Source organism: Meriones unguiculatus, chromosome 19, assembly GCF_030254825.1.
Source record: "Meriones unguiculatus strain TT.TT164.6M chromosome 19, Bangor_MerUng_6.1, whole genome shotgun sequence".
In the NCBI taxonomy this organism is placed as follows: domain Eukaryota; kingdom Metazoa; phylum Chordata; class Mammalia; order Rodentia; family Muridae; genus Meriones; species Meriones unguiculatus.
In genome coordinates this window covers 42109441-42132971 of record NC_083366.1, presented here as the reverse complement: position 1 = coordinate 42132971, position 23531 = coordinate 42109441, and the positions used below count along the sequence as shown (strand labels likewise).

Here is a 23531-nt window from a genome sequence, read left to right as displayed (position 1 = left end):
CTTCAGATGTTGAAGTAGGAAGGTCAAAAAGTTCAAGGCCAGCCTGGGTTTGAGCGGGTTCAAGACCAGCCTGTACAACTTTTGAGACCTGTCTCCAAGGAAAAACAGAAAGAGGCAGAGCTATGGCTCAACGTAGGGCGCTAGCTCATGGCTCAGAATTTAACACTGGATCCTTGGAGGGAAAACGCCTTTGGGACGGAATACAGAACAGAGAGCAGGAGGTCAAGTAAAGAGCAAAGAAGAAGAAGGCTGGAGCCCCGCATGGCCAGGGTGGGGACCAGGAGCTACCACCCGCAGGAAGGGGCGGCGCTCCAGGTCCGCCCTTCCCACCGGCCGCCCGGCCGCGTTGCGTGGACCCGGCCTCTACTCTGGGCTGCGCGCGCCTGGGCTGCGCGGGCACGTGGGCCTCCGGCTGTCAATCACGGGCAGCCGAGCTGGGAGAGGCGGGAGTGGGGACGGCGGCGGCGGGCGGCGGCGGTGGCGGCGGCGATGGGACCCCAGCGAGAGATCTGCGGCTAGGTCGGCTGCACTTGCTCCACGGGTCGGGGATTGGAGGGACAGGTAAAGCCCGCGGGAGGGCCGGGGGCTGTTCTGGGGCTATCTCTTCACCTCGTCCCCCCTCCCGTTCTCTTCCCTCCCGCCCTCCTCGCACACAAACCTCTATCAATCAATTTGTCTCCCTCCACCCCACCCCACCGCTGTTCCTCTCTTTCTCCCTCCTTATTCACAAAAATCATGCCTATTAAAATACCCCTAAACGTAGCAATTTGAGACAACCAACTTCAGGCTTTGGAGGTCTGTGGTCTATGTTATGTAAGGATTTGGGGGTTGTACAGCTAAAAACTTAAAAGAGTTTGCTTCCTTTAAGACAAGAAAAGTTGTATTTTCAGTTAAGGATAAAACAGATATATAGAGAGTTTGCAAGGCTTCTTAGGTTTCTCCTCCAGGTTGGCTTGACCCCTTCTCTACCGGAATCACCACCACCGGCCCTCCCCAGCCGTTGGCCATATGTAAAGATGTTTTGATATTATCCTAGGACCTACTTCTTTCTGTTACTAGATAGGGACATGAGGGTGGAGGTCAGACCAAGGCTGGCGACCTCACAAACCAGCAGGAGTTGAAATAGCTAGTGCGGGCTTAATTGGTTCCTGGCTCTGTGGCGCCAATGTTTTCAGGACTGTGGAGAGCTCCCAGGGCGCCAGACAGGCCAGCGCCTTGGTGGAAGACGCAACTACCATCAGTTTCTTCAGACACAACAAGAAAGGTGGCTGATGAAAAGAAAGGACACTGCCGAGAAAGACAGACAAGAACCAGGAGAGGCAAAGACGAGAATCTAGGAGACAGAAGGTAGTGAGGTAGAAGCTTTTAACTGGCTTGATTTCTTTTTCTTTTGTTAATTCAGTTCCTAGACTCTAATGTTACCTCATATACCACCCAAACTTCAGGAGCAAGGAAATAAATAGGTCTTGAAGATGGTACAGCTGTTCTTCACTATAGACTGACCATGGAAATGCTGAAGACAGTTTGTTAGGTCTTTTCTGAGCTTACCCCTCTCCCCGCAAATCTGTTTCTCCTACAAATGCACAGACTGTTCAACAGGATTTTTAATGACCTTTTGGATGATACAGACCTTGTTTTTGTTTGTTTGTTTGTTGTTTTTGTTTTTTCTCAAGACTAGCGCAATGCAGGAAACCAATAGTTCAGTAGCTAGCAGTGGTCTCGTAATTGAATTTTGCACAGGCACCTGCTTCTCTTGAGCAGCTGGAGAATAAACTGATCATGATAGGATGAGAATGAATGTGGAAGTTAACTAGACACAATGAGCAAATTGTCCAAAGAGATTTTCTGAGGGTGTGATGCATGTAAGCCTGTCAGGAGACACAAGAATTTTAAAGCTCATTTGTTTTACAGAGCAGTTCTGAGATGTCTAGGAAACAAGATATCAGATTTCACTTAGAATGTGTGGGATAGAAGCAGAACAGTCAAGTTAGCGTTATCAACTTCATGTAAGACAATGATGCAAAAATAAAAACATCTCTTCTATGGTGTGCCAGGGCTCGCAAGGCCCTCGGGTTTCTGTCACTTCAGTCACTCCAAAAATTATCATAAGTAGTTAGAAAATTTTAAAACATAAGTTAGACTTTCAAGTTTGTTTTTGTTTGCTTTCTTTCTTTTGTTTTTGTTTTAAGAAAAGCCGTCTCTGCTCTTTCATAAGAAGGTCTTAGTCAATAGTTTTGTGAGTGGCTTGTACAATTTTCCCCCCTTCTGGGTCATATCTGCAGAGCTGCTGTTTTCTTTTCTTAAATAGAATTGAAGAATGAGCTTCTAAAAGGAAAGATCACACAGTAAACAGGCAGAGGACAAGGAGAACATTGAAGGTAAGAGTCAGCTTTTGTCCTGTGTGGATGCAAAGAAGGAAGAAGTTTAAAATGAGAATAAGGATGCTTATTTGGGTTTTGAGTCTTGCATGCCTTATTAGTTTATATGTGGATAGATAAAGATAGGTAGATAGATAGATAGATAGATAGATAGATAGATAGATAGATGCAGATGGTTAGGTAGATAGAAGACAGATATAAAAATATAGATGATAATAGGTGATAGATAAAAGACATATAGAAGATAGATAGTTATACAGATAGATTGATTGGTAGTGGTTATAGATAAAAATATAAATAATATATGTAGATGGATAGAAGATAATAGATGATATGGATAGGTATATAAGTGGATAGAGGAGAGATAATCAATGGATAGATGGAATACAGATAGATAGAAAATGATAGATAAATGGATATATAAATAGATAACCATAGATAACTATCATTAAAAGATTCAGACAACAGATAATAAATAAACTAATTATACACTATTATTCCTTTTTCTAAATTATAAAAGTGACTGCCAAGTCACTGGTATGGAAGGTATAAAAAGACCTCATTATACAAAGCTGTGATCTCTCTGATTATTCAAAAAAAATATCTCTGAACTGATCCATTGGTAAAAACACATTTCTAGAGTTATGATCATGCTGAGGAAATTCAAGAATCCTTAGTGTCAAAGTGGAAAAGCTCTTAGCTGGCTTTCACGCCTTCCTGTGTGCACTGCGACTCTCGTGGAGTCTTTTAAGGGAAGTGACCTTTTGAGTTTGGTTCTGGATAAATGGTCTCAATGGCCTGTGCCCATACCTTGTGTCTCGTAGCACTATCCCTGTGGAAATATTGCTCTCATTAGATCAGGATCATTTTGAGAGAGAGAGAGAAAACAGTATGAAAAATTGAGTTATTTTAAAGTGAATCAAGAGAACAGGGCCTAAGCCTGACCCACAAGTGACTCACACATAGAGCCATGGGAAAACACTCATCCACTTTGTGCCTCAATGTGCTGCCTTCCTTCCCTCAAGGAGACCATGAAGATAAACAGTGTGATTGCCTGTGATGTCCTCAGAGTTGCAGGAGGCATAAAGACTTAGTTCTGTTTCCATGACTATGAACATTTTTTAAAATAAAATGAGAATAACTGCATATATTAGCTCAAAATTAAAACTCCCGGCAATTGGTACCACAGCACATTGCTCCACGTAGTCACAGCACTGCCACTGGGGATCTGTATTTCCAGCCAGGGGGTAGTTCTCAGCACTTGTGCTCTCACCTGCGGTCAATGCTGCACATGAAGGCTAGTTTGTTGACAAGGAATAACAAGAAGAAGAAAGATGTGGATAGTCCTTATTTTTCAGTATCTACGAAGTCCTTCAGGGAGAATGCAAGCAAATATCTCCTCACAGGTGAGCAACCAGCCACACCCTCATGGGATATTGTCTGGATTCTGCCATGATTCCAGACTGTAAGGGTAACTCTGTAGAACACTTACTTCCCACGCACAAGGTGCTGATCTGACACCTAGCCCTACACAAACCAGGCATGGTAGTGCATACCCGTAATCCCAGCGTGCAATCCCTATAGTCCAAAACCTGTAACTTCTGGTGAGGAAGCAAGAGGATCAGAAACTCAAGTCTAGTCTTGGCTACACAGAGAAATGATCCAATGCCAACCTTCCTATACACACACACACACACACACACACACACATAAGAGGCTCCACTAGAGTATTTATAAATTATACATGAACAGTATCTCATTTAATATAATTCTAGAAAGTTCTCTTCTCTGCTTCTATGCTTGTACCTCTTGGTTATTAAAGTTTGTTTGTTTGTTTGTTTGTTTGTTTGTTTGTTTCTAAATGAAGGAGACCGTTAAGGTCTATTCCTTAACAATAGCCATAAATAATGTTGACAGTACTGTTTTGGTGGCTGCTGATACAGGTATTTAAAACAAGGTGACAAAGCTTTGCCCAGTAAGGAGTACTGATTCAAGTTCAAAGGCCTTTGCCCAGCCTTGCGTTCCTGTCTCCAACCTACTTTATTGCATAGTATTTAAAAATTGCCCAGCTTTGAAATCACTTTAGGACATAGCTTCATGTATCCTTTGTCTAACACCCAGGTGTCAGTTTACAGAACAGATTCCAAATAACCATAACAATATTTGTGTGGAGACAGCTAATTTCTGGCTAACTTCTCTTTGAGTTCTACAAATCTACTGAGGTTCTTAGACCCCCCTCAAACCTTCACTCTACCATGGTAAGTTTTAAAACTCATTTCCAAAGTGGTCATTCTCCTCTAGGCATCAGTCTCGAAGAGTTGTATCTTGAGGAAGGTATGTGAATCCTCTCAGACACCTCCTCCCATCAGAGGCTACTAGTGAAGATCACAGACATGATACTGAAGTGGTGTATTCAATGAACAATCTATAAGCACTCAATCTATTTAATGCAAGTAGGTAGCCTACATAGAGGCTTACGCTGCCCTTAACGTAAGCTTCATACACACTAGAATTAAAGACATGCTTGGGACTGACAGTCCATGAGGAAGTGGGGTATCAATAAGCTCAGTTGTTTGCCCAACAAAAAGTAAATGACTCGTTCTGGAGTTTGAAGTCAACAACTCATAGAAAAAAACACATCTGAAAATAAAACCTTAGTCTAGTCCAACCTTCTTATTGTAAGGATGATGAATGCACAACCCAGGCAGGTTAATAAGCTTGTATGTGATCTCATGACCAGAAACAAGTGCCTGAGCCCATCCTCTGTTCTGTGTGGCTAGGAAGATACAGGCCACACTCTTCTTCTTCATGCCCTGTGCTCTTAGAAGATGAAGTACAGCTCTGTAAGATTTCTCCATGGAAAGAGATCCAACATCACTAATGATCCATTTTGAAGCAGAATGTGTGCTCAGGATCAAAATGTTTACTTCATGACACTCTGTCCATGTGCTTTCTTATTCTCTCTCTCTCTCTCTCTCTCTCTCTCTCTCTCTCTCACACACACACACACACACACACACACACATTGGCTTTTTGTTTTGTTTTGCTATTATCAAAGTTTAACTAAGGAGCATCACAAAGCAGCATTGCTGGAAGTAAGCTGGGTAGAGAACGAACATGATGAGTTTCAGGGACCAGCTGAGCATCAGAGCTGAGGTCTAAGAGTGGGAACTTCAGCAACTGAAGAGAGTGGCTTCTCTATAAAGGGCATTTCCATTACTCCATACCTAGCTTCACTTTTTCTTCACACTAAAGACACTGATGCTCTGCAGGAGACCTGAAGATTATATAAAACAACTAGGTGAGTTGATTCTGACTACATGGCCTATGATTCAGCCCAAGCTCCTGCACACGGTAGTAACTGTCATCTTTTGTCTCTTCCCTGACTCACAGTGTAACCTTTAGCAAGATGATTTTTCTATACCTCAGTTTCCTCAATGACAAAGCATAGTTAGTAATACCAACCCCACATCCAGTTGGCTAAAAATTTTTTTATTAGAATGTCTTCAAAGAAGGCAACTCTAAAATTATTCTACTTATGTGTCACTGATAATAGGCTCTTATTAATCATATTCATTGGATAAGCATTAAATAGAAGATACCTGAAGAGATCATCCTAGCACTTGAGCTATAAGGATTAAGTACCATTCTTTGAATGGTCCATCAGGCTTTGCTGCAGTCAGAGAAAATGGTTTCTAAAACCTTGACTAGTTTTGAAATAAAATCCCTCTGAATGTCTAAAAGTTGTTTTTAATGCTTACCTTTACCTCTCCTGACATGTTCTCCTGAATGATTATTTTAGAGGTAGTTGATCCTGAACCCAGAAAGTACACAGGCGTTAAATGTGATGCTGGCCAGCACACAGAAAACAGAGACAAAGTGGGCAAGGATGCCGCCCACCTGTGCCATTTTTCAGACACCGAGAGCATACTTTCTCAAATCTGACTATATTTTCTAACCAAATCCATTTATGGCAGGAGTGTTTATAGAGGAATGCTCTTGTAGGTTTGCTTTGCTCCCATAGGAATATTCTTAACTTTCACTGTCACCTATCTGTATAGGTTACTTTAGGAGTTGCTGGGGTAAGACACTGACAAACACAACCTATGCAAGTAAGGGTTTCTTTTGACTCACAGTCCTAGGGCATAGCACATCATGGCAGCAGGAGCCTGAGGCATCTGGTCACATTATGACCATGTCCAGGACGGAGAGATAAATGCTGGTGCTTGGTCCATTATTCAGCTTGGGTCTTCAGCCCCTGGACTAGTGCTACCTGCCTTTAAGTGATTCGTCCCACTTCACTTAACCTAAGCTAGAAAACCCTTCACAAATATGCCTAGGAGTTTGTTTCCTTGGTGATTCTAAACTCTTTGAGGTTGGCAATCAAGATAATCATCACTGTATTCAACCAAACTAAGTGATCACAAAGAAATCTGATGGAACTAGACAGAATATTTTTGTCCTGTGGACATTACCAGCTGGTTCCTTGATAAGCAATTGGAACATTTAATGCATCTTCCTTGGCCTAGGTTATAGCCCAGTCCAAGACTTTCCTGGAAAAATATTTTTCCGGTGAGAAAATAACTTTGTGCCTTACTTTGTCGTTTATGGTCTATATCCAAACAAGGATAAGAAACTGAAAAATACCAAGTATTTCCCATCACTAACTGAACACTTATCTGCTTATATGGAGATCAGAAAAATCAAAGGACACAGAACAGAGAAATCCCTCATCCACCAAAACTATGACCCCCCCCCCCCTCAGTAATTCCTTACTAAAAGTAATAAACAAAAACATTGCGCTTAGTGGCACTGGTGCTTCTTCTGGAGGACTGCAGTTCAATGCCCAGCACCCACAGGGCAGCTCATAACCACCTATAACTCCAGTTCCAGGGGACCCAATACCCTGTTTTGGCCTTAGCAGGTACCTAGAATGCAAATGATTCGCAGACATACATGCAGAAAAAAAAAAAAAAAACAAAAAGACAAAACAAAAAACACCCAAACACATTAAATAAAGTTTTATTTTTTAAAAGAATAACATGAATTGTTAACCAAACCCACATAAACTGCTTGCTCCAAAAGTAGCAATTGGAACAAATAAGTCTTGAGTTTCCATCTTGCAAAGGTAATGCCCTAAGCAGCTCACCCATAACAAGTTTTATTTGATTTTCTTAAGTCTTATTTATACTAGACACCTGGGAGGAAATAGCAAAAGAGCCTATTGTCTGCATTAAACTGTCATACTCACATGAACAGACACTTCCACAAATAACCACAGAAGTACACAGTGCTAGAACCAGTGAGGTGAAAATTAATGGCCCAGTCACTTGTGATTAGTAAAGCATGTAAGTCGCTCCACAGCTTTCTAAGGAAGCTTGCGTGTGACTTAGCAATCAATTAAAAGACCAGAGGACGTTACGTGAGCTCTGAATGCAAAACTGAAATCGCCGAGAGGAAGGCTGTACACATCCTGCAAAGAAATATGGTTGAAACTCCAGGACAACCCAAGACAAATTCCAGCCATGGCCAGTGAGAGGGCCCACAAATTTCTTGAATTAAGGGTCTGTTGTTGGAGATCCTTTGTTGCAACTTCTCATGTGCCTCGTGCTTCTGTTTTATATAATTTAAGTGACTGATGCAGTTGTATCTCTTCTGTGGAGACCCAGTTCTAGCTATTGAATGCTGGAGGTGATTTAGAGAAGGGTGGATGATAAGGTAGGTGGATCTTTGGAAGTGCCTTTTCCCTTAAGAGGAGAGAATTGTTTGACTAGCCTGGCCTGGCATGAATCAGCTTGGTTCTTGCTTTTGATGTACCTTTTAATCCTGAGGTCCAACAGCTAGACCATGAGGCTGATTCTGTCTTTCCAGCTGGGAAGATGACTTCCTGTAGCAACACCTGCGGATCCAGGCAAGCCCAGGCCGACACCGAGGGTGGGTACCAGCGCTATGGAGTCCGGTCCTACCTGCACCAGTTTTATGAGGACTGCACTGCCTCCATCTGGGAGTATGAGGATGATTTCCAGATCCAGAGATCGCCGAACAGGTGGAGCTCAGTATTCTGGAAGGTGAGGAAAGGATCAATGGAAAAAAATGTACATATCAGAAGTAGAGAACAGTAGAGCTACAGAGAACTGAGAGGTTCTCTCTGTGCGCCTCAATCCTGGTGACATCAGATGCATTGCTCTTCCTTTGGAAAAGAGATTATAAATTCTGGATTAAAGAAGTCTCTGAGTGCAACATGATTACTTGGTGAACTGGTTAAAAAGGAGTAGGTTTAAAGGCCAGGCAATTAGTAGTCTTGGTAGTTATTAACTTGGCTCTTCACTCGTTAACTGTGAAGGACTCATATGCAGAACATTGCGTCCTGTTAGCCTCCCTTACAGTCTGGGTAGGTGTGTGTTGTAGTTTAAATGTGTAAAGTCCCCCACAGGCTCCTGTGTTTGAACAATTGGTTTTCAGCTGTTGGTGCTATTTTGGGGGGTTGGGGATTAGCTTGAATACATAGGTCCCTGGAAGGTGGGTCTTGAGATGTATACCCTCTCCTGGCTTCTCACATGATCTGTGCTTCCTGGTTGTCCAGAGGGAACAAGCCCCTACCACTGCAGTCAGGAGCCAAGCCTTCTCCAGCCATAATGGATCATATTCCCTCAAACTGAATGCCAAAGTAAACCTGCCTCTCTTCACTTGATTCTTTCAAGTGTTGAGAGAAGGAACTAACTCAGTATCAGCTAACGCCTCAGACCAATTACTAGGAAAGAAAAAAACATTAGGTGTTGAGAAAGCACCATTGCCCCACAGTCTTACCATCAGCTCTTCCTCCACCCTACAGGGGGTCCTAGGGCTCTCTGAGGCACTTCATTAGAAAACACATGGAGTATCTCAGGAGATGCTTACCACTGGCTGCATCTGTATGCTGATTGGATTGAAGTGCTGGAAATGATGAACAGAAAACAAAAATTTTCCTGCCCCAGGTAGCAGGAACCCAAAGCAGCTAGTCCATGCATCTATAGTCAGGACAGAGAGAGAAATGAATGTTGGTGTCACCATATAAAGGTTCTAACAGCATATCAGGTGACAACAACTCACATAAGAGGAAGTAGGTAATGCAAACGGGCACAAGGGATACAGTGATGAGAAAGACTGAGGAACAGGGATAAAGAAAGAAGAGGTTAAATCTGAGCAAACACAGATGGGTTGGTGGAGCAGACAAGAAGATTTTCAGGCTGATTGTCATTCAGAGCTGGAAACATAGCAATCCCAAGACCCCTGGCGAGAGGGAAGAAGTCCAGTCTGAAAGTGGAGTCAGAATGGGGAAGGCAATGAATTCAGAAAAAATAACAGCACAGATGGTTTCTATTGGGGGGGGGTGTCTTATAACAGTGGTGAAGACATAGGACTTAATCTCAAGAAGCTGGGAAATACATTTGAAGAATTAAGAGTGACTAATATTTTATCAAGGTCTTTCTGGCTACCGAGCAGAAAATAAGTCCTTAGAGGGCAAACACAGCTAGATAAATTCAGAAGCTGTAAAGTACCTAGGCAAGAGACAGTGGTAGCTTATATTAGGTGGGTGTCAATGGTGGTTTAAAACAGTTTGGCTTATCATAAAGTTTAAAGGTCAGGTTGTCAAAATATGCTAATGCAAAGGAGCTATCAAGCAAGCTCTTAGGCCTGAGTTGAGTCCTGGATGATGCAGTGACCTGTTCAGATGGATATATCTGGGACAGGTGAAAACCGTGAGTGTGACTTTGGCTTGCTGAAGATAGCTATTACACGACAAAGATAGGTCTTTTCACTTTACTGTCTCAGCTCATGAACTTGAGGTCATTCATAGATAGAATGTACAGAAGGTACCAGCTGAGTCAACCTGGGAAAAGGCAATGAGCAAAGAAGAGAAAGAACACTGGAATGTCCCAGTGCTTAAGGAATGGAAGAAATTTTAGGGAAGGACACTGAGAAGATTCACCTTCAGAAGATGTCTGGGGTCTCCTCCAGCTCCAAGATTCTGTGCTTATTCCCAGATGTTGACTTAAGCTGAAATGTGTGGTTAATACAGTGTAGCAAGAGGCAGTTCTGCCCAGTGAATATGAACACAGGTTCTCATCTCCGGCCACACGAATTCAAACCTGTGCTCTTACGTCTCATAGCTCTGTAACTTTGGGTAGTGACGCTTCACTTACCATGTAAATAATGTGAGACTTGAGACAGTATTTCAAAATTACTTAAGACATTGGCTGCTGTACATTCAAAAAGAGTTGGTTGACTGGCAGCCAATTACTTCATGCCAATTAAAACACTAAGTTCTGGGGTGGAAATAAAACTGGAAATTTGGTGAATAGCTGTTAGTGTAGCTGACCCAAGGCTTGTGTTAACTCAAAATTATGCTGTTGTCACAGAATCTACATTAGAATTAGACCAGTCAGCATCCTTGTTCTACAGAAATCACAGCTCAGATGAAACCCTATTGGCCTGGATCAATGAAATGTGTACTCAAGCCAGGTACATCTTGTATAGGTGATGGCTTCCTCTTTAAGGTCTCTTCCTGCACTCTCTCCTCCTTTCTTCTCACCTCTCCTCTTCCTTTCTCTTTCCCTCCCTCCATATATATGTATGTGTATACAACTGAGTGAAATATTTTTATTTCACCAATATATTTAAATGCCACTGACATAAAAAATACTTAAGGGCCAGGAGCAGTGGCACAAGCCTGTTATCCCAGCACTCAGGGAGGCAGAGGCAGGCAGATCTGTGAATCCAAGGCCTGCCTGGTCTACAAAAGTGAGTCCAGCACAGCCTAGGCTCCCCTAAAGAAACCCAAAACAAAACAAAAGAATACTTAAGCATCTGTCTAGATTCAAAGCACTGGTGTGTGATTTGGGACCAGCAAACCCATTAAACAATATGCAACTGTGAATTGAAAATAAAGAACTCACAGTAAACAACCAACATCATCAGGATTTTAATATTTTCCCTTCTATGTTGCACAAGTAATGTCCAGAAGCTAGACCACCTGGTAAGTGCAATAGACTCTACAGGATCCATTCTTGCTTCTGAATAAGACAGCAATTCACAGTTAGGTGGAGGAAGTAAGTGTGACACCAGTAATTACAGTCCAGTATGCTAACTGTAGGAACAGTTAGCAAAGTGCTCCTGGTACACACTGAGAGCACAGAGTTTGGGAAGCAGGAGGAAGCGTGTATCTTGTGCAGCCTGGAGAAGTTGCTCCCAGTGGAGACCATGGAGCAGGGCACCATGGTAGGAAGAAGAGCATTGCAAATGTGGAGGGGTGGAAGAGCAGAGCAGATAGCAGGAACCCAAAGAGAGCACGGATCAGCAGGGGTGCTTTCGGGTTTGGAGATGAGTGAGGGGTGAGCTGGAAATGCATTCAGAGGCTCACAGAGGGCTTTCGCTGCAGTAGGAAATTCTCCACTGCCTCCTGGTATACCGAGTATGGTGAGGGGAAAAAAAAGAGAGAGTATAGGTTTGAGGAGTGAACATATATTGTTAATGGGTATAATAGTCTTTGTGAATCGGGAGCTTTAACAATTAGGAGAATGCAGGTTTCAGGCATCACAGAGGACTAAGATTGGATGTCAAAGTCAGAAATGACCCCAAGGAGTGAGCATAGGAACTAATACAATTATTGAATATGGAAGCTACTGAGTTTGCTTGTGTGCTAGAGAAGACAATCTCTGTGGAGTGCAAGGGCTGATGGGTAGTCCATTACTGAAGCAGAGAGCTACTGAGCATACTGTGTGGGGTCAGGCCTGAAGAAACAGCTAAGCCAAAGTCACACTTTACTTTGCAGAGCTCAGAATCTAGCTGGGGTAGGTAGGTAATTATGAGCAAGACCCTGCCAGAGCCATGGGCAAAGTCACCACTCAGAGCTCAGGGCTTACAGAGAGAGCAGCAACAGTCCTCAGGGAAGCGGAAGGATCAAAACCCAGTTCTTAACTCCCTATGAGCTTTCAATGATCTCCATCCCAGATGGCTCCTTCACGCCCAGCACCATCCAGCCTTCTCCCCTCTAGGCTGTTCCTCCACGCTTAGCAGCTTCTGGCCTCCTGCAGTCATTATTGCCTCCTCTCTGCCAGAACAGCTGTGCTACAGAGGCTGCTTGCTGGCTCTGCCTACCAGCTTGGCACACACCGTGAATTCAGACTTCACCAGCACACTGGGAAACAAGGAAGGAGATGTTGGTCAGCAAATTTTGGCTGATTTCTAGAACCCAAGGTTGTCTTTCTAGCCAACACTCCTTTGCTGCAGCAGGGAATGGGTTTCACACATGCTGTGCTCAGGCAGAAACAGCCTAGATGCTGGCCTTACTGCTGCTATGGAAGTTTATCATCATCTAGTGAGGTCTTTCAGACTCACCACTGAGACTTGCCCTGTCACCCCATAGCCTGAAGATGCTCTTGGAACCTCTCGGGCAGCATTACAGCCTTCCCACACACATGGCACCGAACAGAACTTCAGTGTTCTCTTGGAGCCTTAAATGACCTTTACGTGACCATGCTTTTTACTGATTTTTGGCTTACACCTAAGACTGCTTCAACTCACAACTACGTTCAGATACAGTTCATGGGTTACCTGATGGAGTCATCCCCAAATTTTAATTCCCTCCAAAATTCCAGCATGATAACAGGATCAAGCTATACATTGCAGTGTGCTCCCCCCTTCATGATTTTCATGGAATGTAAGCAACAGCCTCGTCATGATTCATTCATTACTCCTTCATGCCTACAGTTGCAAGAGCTGTCTCTTGTTGTCTTAACATGTTTGCAGTTCCTCTCTGTGAACACTGTTTGGTGGTTCCATAGCACTTGCATTGGTTGCAGACAGCCAGTGATGACTATCTCCTCCTCCCTCCTCTGAGACTCTAATGGAGATAACCAAGGAAGGAGGCTCTGCCTGGCCAGTCAGGCTTCAGTGCTGACACATGAACTTCCTCCATGTGGAAGCCACAGTTCGCTGCTAGCCTGTGAGTGATAGTCTAAGAGCATATTGTGTCTTGTGCACTGTTTAGCTGAGCAGCAGCTGTGCTGAGGTCACTGTGGTCCACGTTCAGTAGGCTGGAGGCCGGCGTTTGCCAGTCAAGAGTGTTTTCGGAGTCAGGCTAGAGTATGAACTCTGAAGAGGCAAGGCGGGAAAGGCAGCAGTGCTGCCTACCAAGCTCTGCAGAAACTGCAAAACCAAGGCAGACACAGCAGCGTTGCCCATCTTGATGTTTGGGCTTCAGTACCAGCTCTTTAGGACGGAGGTACTTCAGTGACATGGAAGCAAGTCACCATGGATATTTAAATTAACTTAGTTTGTGCTTCCAACATTTTCCAATGTAAGTCATTTTTGAAGAGTTATAAATAATGGCCAGTCTCCGAAGGTAAATTTACTTACCATCATTTTTAGCAATCCAAAATATGATTTTACAACCCAGTTTTTCCTATATCACTTGCCTCTTACCCAGAATAGCTTCTCTGTTTTTATTTAGCCTCACACTGACATATTTTGTTGTTGGTGGGTTTTTTTTTTCATTTCTTCACTGTATCAAATTAAAGAAGATGTGTCCATATATGGCCTAGAAAACTCTTTTGACATTAAAATAAATATGAGGCTGAGAAACTCAAAACAGTAATTGACAGAATATTTTGGGGCATAATTTGCCCATAATAATTGTGGGCATAAGAAAAGCAGAGGAAATCACACTGACCCAAAGTATATCAACTACAGAAGCTTAGAATGCGCTTCTTTGACCACAGCTCCCAATGATGACTCTGAAGATCTCTGCTTCTCATAAGCAGCTGTGATAGATGCACAGCATCTAGCTAGCATGGTACCTGGGCCACGCCCAATGCTGCACACCTCGGTCAACACATCACCTGTAAAATTCAACAGATGAATACACACACTTTAAATGCCAAGGTTAGGTAAGATTGCGTATTCATTTATCTTCCTGATCTTGTTATTCTAACTTAAAGCAATTAGGAACGGGAGGAAATGAAAAAGACGTTTAAAAAACAGACAGCTAATTCTTATTCCAATGTTAACTAATCTTTCTTCCAAATGCTAAGTAACTGTTTTAATGCTGTTAACCAAAGGTTTTTTTTTTCCTCTGCATAATGATAGCTACTCAACATAGTTTGTTACTTAGCCAAACACAAAGTTAAGTGCCTTTGAACACAGTCACATTTAATCTTCATAACGTCATAATGGTCATAATGTAGAGATTATGATCATTTGTAATTCTATAAATAGGGAAAATGGTGATACAAACATTCAGCCAACTTCGCTTCTGTAATTCCAACCCAAGTTGCAGGACGAGAGCCCAAAGGGAGTTTACTTACCCATCGTGTGTGGGCTCGGATCACCACAAGGCACATCCCAGAATGACTGTAAAGGGGAAAAAAATGTCAACTGTAAAGGAACAGAACTGATAGAATGAACTAATTGGATAGATAGATAGATAGATAGATAGATAGACAGACAGACAGACAGACAGACAGACAGACAGACAGACAGACAGATAGATAGATAGATAGATAGATAGATAGATAGATAGATAGATAGATAGATAGATAGATAGATATAGATATATGGAGAGGGAGAGAGATGGGGTATTAGAGTGGCTTACAGGCTATGATCAGGAGCTTGGCTGTCTCCTGGCCAAAGGTTAAGGATTCAGTAGTTGTTTAGTCCACAAGGCTGGATGTCTCAGCAGCCTCGAAGTCTCAGCCTCTTGCTAAGATTCCTGGAGAGCTGCTACTCTTCCATCTGCATTGGAATAATATGTTCTAATAAATATGTTCTAGGAACAGCGGATGGATAATCTCAGCAAGAGGGTGGCTGAACTTGCCAGTGAGAGCAAGCAGGCAGCAGAGGGAACACTTCTTTCTTCCACATCCTTTCACATGGGCTGACACCGGAAGGTGCGGCCCACATTTGAGGTGTGTCTTCCCACTTAAAGGCTTACTCTGCTTCTTGAGTTTCAGTTGATTCCAGATGTAGTCAAGTTAACAACCGACATCAGCTGTCTCATCCACTGTCCAGCTTAGTTCCTTTCCTCTGCTTCCTGATCTGATGAGATGTAAACAAGGGGTGGCTTGTGCTTTCACAGCCACAGAGTTGGCCCTGTTATTGGTTATATCAGTGAGAGGCTAAACTAACTGCGATGTATTTAAGAAGATCTTGCCTTGGGGTGGTTTATCTTCCACATGTTGCTCTACCATGCTGGCATCTCCACAAGTTCCACTCATGTGAAAAGGAACAGAGAACTGGTCTGAGGTCATCTGTGTGGCTTCCAGGCTCTGCCTCTGTGGCAAGTCTATTTTTAGCCAGTGAGTGACCCTCTGGAGGCTCTGCTTCTTTAACTGGTGGCACTGCATCCTTGCCAGCTTACTTTTGCAAGGCATCAATGTTCATAAGGATTGTCAGTGCTCTCAGGATCCAAACACCAGGACCATATCTGTCCATTGAGAATGCTGGTTTTCTTGAAAAAAGAAAAAAATAAAAAGGCAGGCAGCCAGTTATTGAGATGAATGCTGGGTTCACTCATTGCAGTGAAGATATACACCACAGAAACAGAACGAACAAGGGAGAACAAATGCGTTATAGCATGTAGCTTTGGTTAGAGGGTTCCAGGAGGGACTGAAGAAGCAATGCAGCACTCTGGAGTATCTAGATAAAGCTTGTCTATAAGGAAGGCAGGTTAGAGTGAGAGGACAGCCATGACAGAGAAAGGAGTAACAGAGAGGCCTATTTGCTGGGTAGAGAGCATCCTACATGATGGCCGTGTTTTGTAAAAGCGATGACAGAATCATGAAGTGGCTTGGTCTTGTCTTTTTCCATCATGGTCACGGGTTGAGCTTGTCTGAGTTGACACTCTATGAAATGTGTTGTGCTTGACATAACATACTATGAGGTGGCAGCCTCTGATGACACCAAGGTTTTTCAGGGGGCATAGTATGCCAGCTCTGGGCATCAGGACAGCTTCTCTCTTCCCCAGCACTACCTGAGGTGTGTGAACAAAGGTAGGTTCCTTCAGCTTGTACAAGTAGCAAGCAAGCAAGATTTGGGGCTTCACTTTCTGGCTGGCATTAAATGAGAAAGGGTTCCCTCTCACCTCCTACTTTAAATATACAACTAAGTCTGTTTCTCGTGGAAAACTGGGGTGGCTGGGAATAGCCTGACCTCTGAAAGAGTGGATGATGCGCCTGTGGCTGAGTGAAAGCATAAGAAGGGGTCAGCCACTCACTTTCACTTGCTTCTGTCCTCATCTCTCTCTAGGTCGGACTCATCTCAGGCACTGTCTTTGTGATTCTCGGACTGACTGTCCTGGCAGTGGGCTTTCTCGTGCCCCCCAAAATCGAAGCTTTTGGCGAAGCTGATTTCATGGTGGTTGACACACACGCTGTGCAGTTCAATGGCGCCCTGGACACATGCAAGCTAGCGGGGGCTGTTCTCTTCTGCATTGGGGGCACGTCCATGGCAGGGTGCCTACTGATGTCCGTGTTTGCCAAGAACTATTCCAAAGAAGAAAAGTTCCTGCAGCAGAAGTTTAAAGAGCGAATCGCAGACATTAAAGCCCATACCCAGCCCATCACTAAAGCTCCAGGCCCAGGTGACACCAAGATCCCGGTCACTTTGTCCAGAGTTCAGAACGTGCAGCCTCTGTCAGCCACTTGAAACATTTGCCACCCCAGGCCTCCCCCTCTCTGAGTCACACGCATCATCATTAAAAAAAGAAAAGAAAAAAGAAAAAAAAAAGGCAGGCAGCCAGTTATTGAGATGACATGCATTTGGCAGTGACCTATCCCTAGAGCCACATGGGGCTGGACTAAGTGTCCTGCAGGCTTAGTTCAGGTGACGGTGGGTGTTAGGTGTCTGTCTGTGCCCGCTTCCGAGTTCTGCCAGCCCCTCTACCAGTTAGTCTCTCTGGTCGGTCAATGTTGTGTCAATGTTACTTGAAAGCACTGAACGGTTTAGATCAGCACACCAATCGTCAACGTGATCCACTTCATTCTCTAATTGGTTTTCCTGACCCTTCCGTGTGGTGCTGTCTTCCACGCCTATCTCTGTGTATGATATCATCATGTGCTCGTAGAAGCGCTGTCTCCTGTTTTGGGTCTGGATGTCAGATTTTTTAACTCTATCTTAGTGTAAAATTCCTAAGGATGAAAAGGAGTTTATGAATGTTCCGTGTAAATCATCTTGTTTTCTCCAGAATTTTTTTTCTTTTCACTTAAAGAGATAAAAATTGCCAATTTTAGAATCTTGGTTAATGCAACAATAACAATATTGGGAGTATATATTTATGTCATATCTGAAAACAGTTAAACACGGGAAAACTTTACTTTCTGCCATTAACTGTGCCATGTGACTTTGCAGGAAAAAAAAATTGTCCCCAGGGCCTCAGTTTCCCTTCCTGCATATAAAGGTTTAAGAACTTTCTTTGCTCAAGAAATCTGAACTTTTTCAGCCGTGTGTCACTGAGATGCTCTTCTGGGGCTATTTGTGATGGTCTCATGTTGGGGTACTTGTCAGAACTGTACTCCTGGCACCTCCAACTCAGTATACTTTACAGTATTTACCTTAAATACCCAACCCAAGCAGGCTGGACGACGCTTGCTTGCTTGCTTGCTCCTATAGAGACAAGTAAGCTATCCTCAAATAAGAAGCTCCAGGTCGGTATTAACCTTAATTAAGGTTGAGACTTTTAATCCTCAAACAGGAAAAACCAAGCCCCAAGCCCCCAAAATGTGCCCCTAATCCCTTGCATGTTCATTTGATCTGCAAATGTAGATTAGGCTGAGGCAAGGAAAAGGCAGTCTGTGGTACTCTCTCCGCTGTACCCCTTGGAGTTCTGTCTTGGTACGCATACATAGTCTTCACTTAAAGGGTAAATAAAACACGTGAATGAGCTGGACCAGAACAGCACTGTCATCCCTCCAGCGTGGCTCTTCTGTCTCCAACATGTAATTTTCCATTCTGAGACCGAATAAGCTCTGATGTTTCCCTGACTAAATGGAAGAATAAATGAAGCAATTAGTGGTCCTTGTGTGCAGTGTTTATTTTGCACCCTGCAGCATAACACTCAAGGCAATCAGCATCCTCAGTGGGGCTCAGCCGCCAGGTTCTGGAGACACTGTTCTGGTTTCCTCGTGTTCTCTACCTTCCCATGGAAATACCACTTTCATTTTATTCTTTGAAGCCTTACACAAGGTCCCCAAACATCTGTATTGAGCACCTTTCCTCTGCTTGCTTCTAGCTTGCTACCAGTGGATCCTGGAGAATGAGGCTTGACTTTTTATTTGGCTCTGGAATGAAAACTAATAGGTTGGGGCTTGGATACTTACAGACTCCAGTGTGGAAGAAGTTCCATCTCTTAGAAAAAAGCTTTGAGGGGGGAAAAAAGCCACAGTGAATAAAATAGAAGTTACATCTTGGACAGCCATCTGACACTCCCTGCCTCGGTGCAGGCCCAGCTCTGTAGACGTGGATGTCAATTCGCACCCCAATTGCCCAGCCAGGCATTGAACAACACAGGAAAGACAGGAGCCAAATGGCAGCAAGAAAGACAGAGGCTCTAGGGATCCCTATAGTGGGACAGGATGCAATTCATATGCTGTCAGTGGGTATAAATCAACAGACAGGATGTCTTAAAGCTAGTAACGTGCCTAGATTGTAAAGAGGGTGGTCTGGGAGCTATGGTCCCGGTTGACTACACTGCATCTTCCCTTTGACACAAACTCCAGAAATGGCGTGGTACCTCCATGTACCTTCAGCTATAGAGGAGTGGGAGACCAGCGGCTGAGACTATGTCTGAAGAGCCTTGGAAATGAGATCTGACCCGGCGGTCATATGAGCATGGGATCTTGTGGTTGACAGGCTTAGAACATGTGGCTCCCTATGCAGAATTCCTTAGGTCAATTCTACTAATCTGATCTACTGATCTACTGCTAAGCCATATGCAGAATTCCTGATCAACTCCTCAGCCACTGCCATTGTTTAGGCTCTCCCTACTTCATTATGAAAAACTCACACTTCTCGGTAGCCCTAGGCACTTAGAAAACTCCTCTCGTAGGAGGAGAAAAGTCTGCTTTTCTAGATCTCTCATTCATTGGACAGGGTCCTTTAGTCAACTAACCCCAAGTTCCTAGAGACAGTTTATTCACTGAATCACTCTGAATCTTGTCACCACTTTCTTGGTCCTTTTCTTCAAGAAGACATTTTCATATATACTTAATGTTTCCAATTTATCCATGTATCTGTTAAATAGAGATTCCTCCCTTACCCCAGTTTTACAAATGCTAGAGATGTTCTGACTTCATTAACTGCGTGACTGAGTACATGATAATACCTCTACTCATAGCTTTGGTATCAAGAAGTACGATTTGGCATAACCAGTACAGCTCCTCTCTCTCTGTACTGGTCATCCTGGCCTACTGAGGCCTGGCCCAATTCCTCTTCTGTTTTGTTCTGGCTTATGCTCCAGAATCCTACCTTTGAATCACACTCAGCCCTTCCCCTCTTCCAGACATGGCTGCACTGGAGCCTCTGTCTCCCCTCACAATGTTTTTTTTGTTGTTGTTGTTTTTGGGTTTTTTTTTCCTTTTTATCAGCAATAAGTTCTACATCTCTTGTAACAGAACTTTTTACTTAAGGCAACACCAAGGCCTTGTAGCAATAATTCTAATAGCTGGCGGCTAGAGAGATGGCTCAGAGGTTAAGAGCACCGGTTGCTCTTCCAGAGGCCCTGAGTTCATTTCCCAGCAACCACATGGCGACTCACAACCATCTATAATGATACCTGGTGCCCTCTTCTGGCATACAGGTGTACATGCAGACAGAACACTGTACATAGAATAAATAAATAAGTCTCTAAAAAGCACTAAGAGCTAGGAAGAGACCCTCTTGAAGGGTTTTATATGCACTAATTCATTTAATCCTGCTCCCTGCGATATCATGATGTCAAGACTATTAATCACATGCCCGTTTTATAAGGGAAGAAACAAGCAAAGAGAAGAAGGCAATTCCAACAAGGATAATGTGTAAGTGTAATGGTGTAAGTGACTGACGTGTGAACATGAAATGTCTCACACCAACTCAGGTGATGGAATGCTTTGCCCCGAGCTAGTGGCGCTTTATTGGAAAGATGTGGAACCTTCGGGAGGTGTAATCTCACTGGAAAAAGTAGTCACGAGGGAACAAACCTTAAGGTTTTAAAGCCTGGCCACATCTTCTCGTCTTCTCTGCTTCATGACAATAGACAATATAACCAGATGTCTCCTTATGATGTTCGGTTTCAATGTTAACTTGCTATAAATTAGAATTACCAAGCAAGGAGCCTCAGCTGAAGAACTTACCTGATTGTCTTATCGACTCGGGACAACCCATCCCAACTGCAGGGGACACTTTCTGGTAGCAGTCTAGATAAGAGTATGACGGAGGGAGTATCGCTTGACTGTTCTTGGTTCACCTCGCTGCAGAGTTGAATCACCCTCTGCTACTGCTGCCTCGGTTGTAGCTACTGACCCTTCCCTGATATCAGAACCGGTGTTTCCAGGCTTCCGTCATAGAACAATGATCAATGGCTCTCCAGGAACCTCTCAGATTTCAGAGCAAGATTGTGACCGCCAAAGCATCTCAGCTTTGTGGACCAAGAAACTACTGGGTTTGGGTTGTCAGTCTTTCCAGTGACAAACAGCCGCTGTGGGACTGCACCACTACTGAGGGATCCAGTCTCGGTGACCTAGCAACCACCAGCCCCTCATGTGATTGAGCTGATGTAAATATTTTACTATTTATTGACTTAATAAATTCAAATATGTGGATGTATGGATATGGATATATATATATATATGCATTTGCCCTATTGGTTCTCTTCCTCTAGAGAACCATGACTAATACTCTCATGTTTTAGTTCAAACAGGCAGGCTCCCCACTGAGGCTGTGCTTGGGCAGGTAGGCTCTTCTGCCTCTAGGGTTATCTGCTGTCTTCTTTCATTTCCCTGCCATTGGCCTCTGCCTGTCTTCCTGTCTCTCTCACCCACACACATTCTAGTTCATACTAATGTTTCCTTAATAAGGAAACAGTGACTTCTTGAAGACTATTAGCTGCCAGGGTGCCAAGTTCATATCTTAATGAACAGTGAAGTCCTCTAAAGTAAATACCTAAAACTTCTGTGGGGCTATTATACAGTCATTTAAAATAATGATTGAGTTCTTGTTGAGACCCCAGCGTTGCCCTTGTATTCCAGGATGTAAAGGGAAGATTAGTATGGTGCTGAAGTTTTAGTCCCTGTCTTTGTCTCTCTCTCTCTCTCTCTCTCTCTCTCTCTCTCTCTCTCTCTCTGTGTGTGTGTGTGTGTGTGTCTGTCTGTCTGTCTGTCTGTGTCTATGTATCTGTATGTGCAATGAAACAGCAGCTACACTGCTCAAAACCAAGATCTGAAAGAAACCAAACTGAATAAAATAGGATCCAGGTCTTTACAGAGGAGGATGTGTTGCCACAGTGTCAGCTTGTGCACATACATCAGCTATTTAAGACTGGTGTTCTTTGAACTCCCAGAAGCAAACACACAATATGCATAGAAAAGCATGAAAAAGACAAAGGATGAGAGCAGAAATATGGGGGTCCTGGAGGCAAGCTCTCCTCCACACCACAGAAGGCTGCAGCCTACTGTGCCATTATTATATCAAAAACTCAGTTATAATTTCGATCCCAATAAAAGAAGCAGCAAGAACTAGGCCTGCCAAGCAAGAGCTGAGCGAGTGAGCGAGCTCCAGGTTGATAAGTAGGGGAGAGGGGTGCTCATCTTCGGATATGAAAACACCAAGATCTTCGGATATCTGAGGGGAAGCAGTGCCCTAGACTAGAAAGAAGGAACAAATGCCAAAGGAAGCAAGACTTCAGAAATCACAGAAGAACTCGAAAGAACCCCAGTATATGAGTAAGATAAAATGAGAATACTAGCAAAAAGAATATTAAGTGGTTTTAAATAGAAAATTAGTAAAAGAATAAATGAAAGGATTTCCTACAAAGTAAAATACTCTCACTAAAACCAATAAAAATATGAGGCAAAAGGTAAAGATATGTAGAGAGATAGACAAATAACAGACACATAGCTAGATATCCAATAAAGCAGAAAATAACTAAAATAAGAGCCTATGTTATTGATAAAATACTAAAATAAAAAATTAAGGCTATGGTATATAGAAGTGTCCCTACATGATGTACTCACTAAATCTTAGGTTCTATGGCTTTATATTCAAGACAGAAATGTGTGGAATTTCTGACATAAAAGATAAAACAGAATCCATAAAGCTTCCAGACAGAACAACAAGCTAGCTACAGAGTGATCAAAATCTTACTGGAAGGAAAAGAAGTATGATTTCATAACAGATAGAAGGTAGCTTTAAGTCTATAGAAAATACCTAGTACTCTTAGTGAGAAAGAGAGAGAGAGAGAGAGAGAGAGAGAGAGAGAGAGAGAATAGAAGCAGTCAAAACTTCAGGAAGAAAATTTTTAGATATGTGGTGCCAAGAAATCACAGTCCCAATACTAAACAAGATTGAGCCATAAGGGGCAAGAAGTGATAAAATCTTAGAAAAGGGAGCCATTGGAAACAGCGTTGCAACTGAGTGCCCTCTGTTTCTATAGATGAACTGAGACCACTGGACACATGAGGCAAAGCACTCTGTGCTCTACAGAGACAAACATTTCAAATCCAAAGCATACACACTCTGCTTACTTGCTTTTAGCTTTTAGAATCAGACCACAACCAAAGGCAAGTCCAAATTCTGATTATGAAATAGTTTGAATAGATCAGTCTGCCAACACACACACAAAGAAAGAAAGAAAGAAAGAAAGAAAGAAAGAAAGAAAGAAAGAAAGAAAGAAAGAAAGAAAGAAAGAAAAGGAAAGGGAAGGAAAAAAAGGATGAAAATGAAGATAGAGGCTCCCAAAATGTGGGCAACTGAAAGAGGAAGAGAGGGGATAATGATGGGAATATTAGCACCTTCATGAAACTTAATGAACAGTTGAAAATAACTCTCCCCTGGGGCTGGAAGGATGCCTCAGAGGTTAAGAGCACAGACTGCTGGCCGTGCTGGCTCACGCCTTTAACCCCAGCACTGGGGAGGCAGAAGCAGGCT

General features: G+C 43.2%; 1 protein-coding gene across 3 annotated transcripts; it reads left to right on the top strand.

Annotated features, from left to right (window-relative positions):
* The first annotated feature begins 381 nt into the window (after window positions 1–381).
* On the top strand, window positions 382–18428 carry Nrsn1 (neurensin 1). Of its 3 annotated transcripts, XM_060372340.1 has the most exons (5): window positions 385–561; window positions 1176–1355; window positions 2309–2378; window positions 8250–8446; window positions 16662–18428. In XM_060372340.1, exons 4-5 carry the CDS (start codon window positions 8258–8260, stop codon window positions 17058–17060), a joined length of 588 nt encoding a protein of 195 aa, XP_060228323.1. In that variant the 5' UTR covers window positions 385–561; window positions 1176–1355; window positions 2309–2378; window positions 8250–8257; the 3' UTR covers window positions 17061–18428. The 3 variants fall into 3 exon arrangements, with proteins under 3 accessions (XP_021497064.1, XP_060228323.1, XP_021497063.1); XM_021641388.2 differs by lacking the exon at window positions 1176–1355 and having other exon boundaries at window positions 386–561; XM_021641389.2 differs by lacking the exons at window positions 1176–1355; window positions 2309–2378 and having other exon boundaries at window positions 382–561.
* The last annotated feature ends 5103 nt before the right edge of the window (window positions 18429–23531 follow it).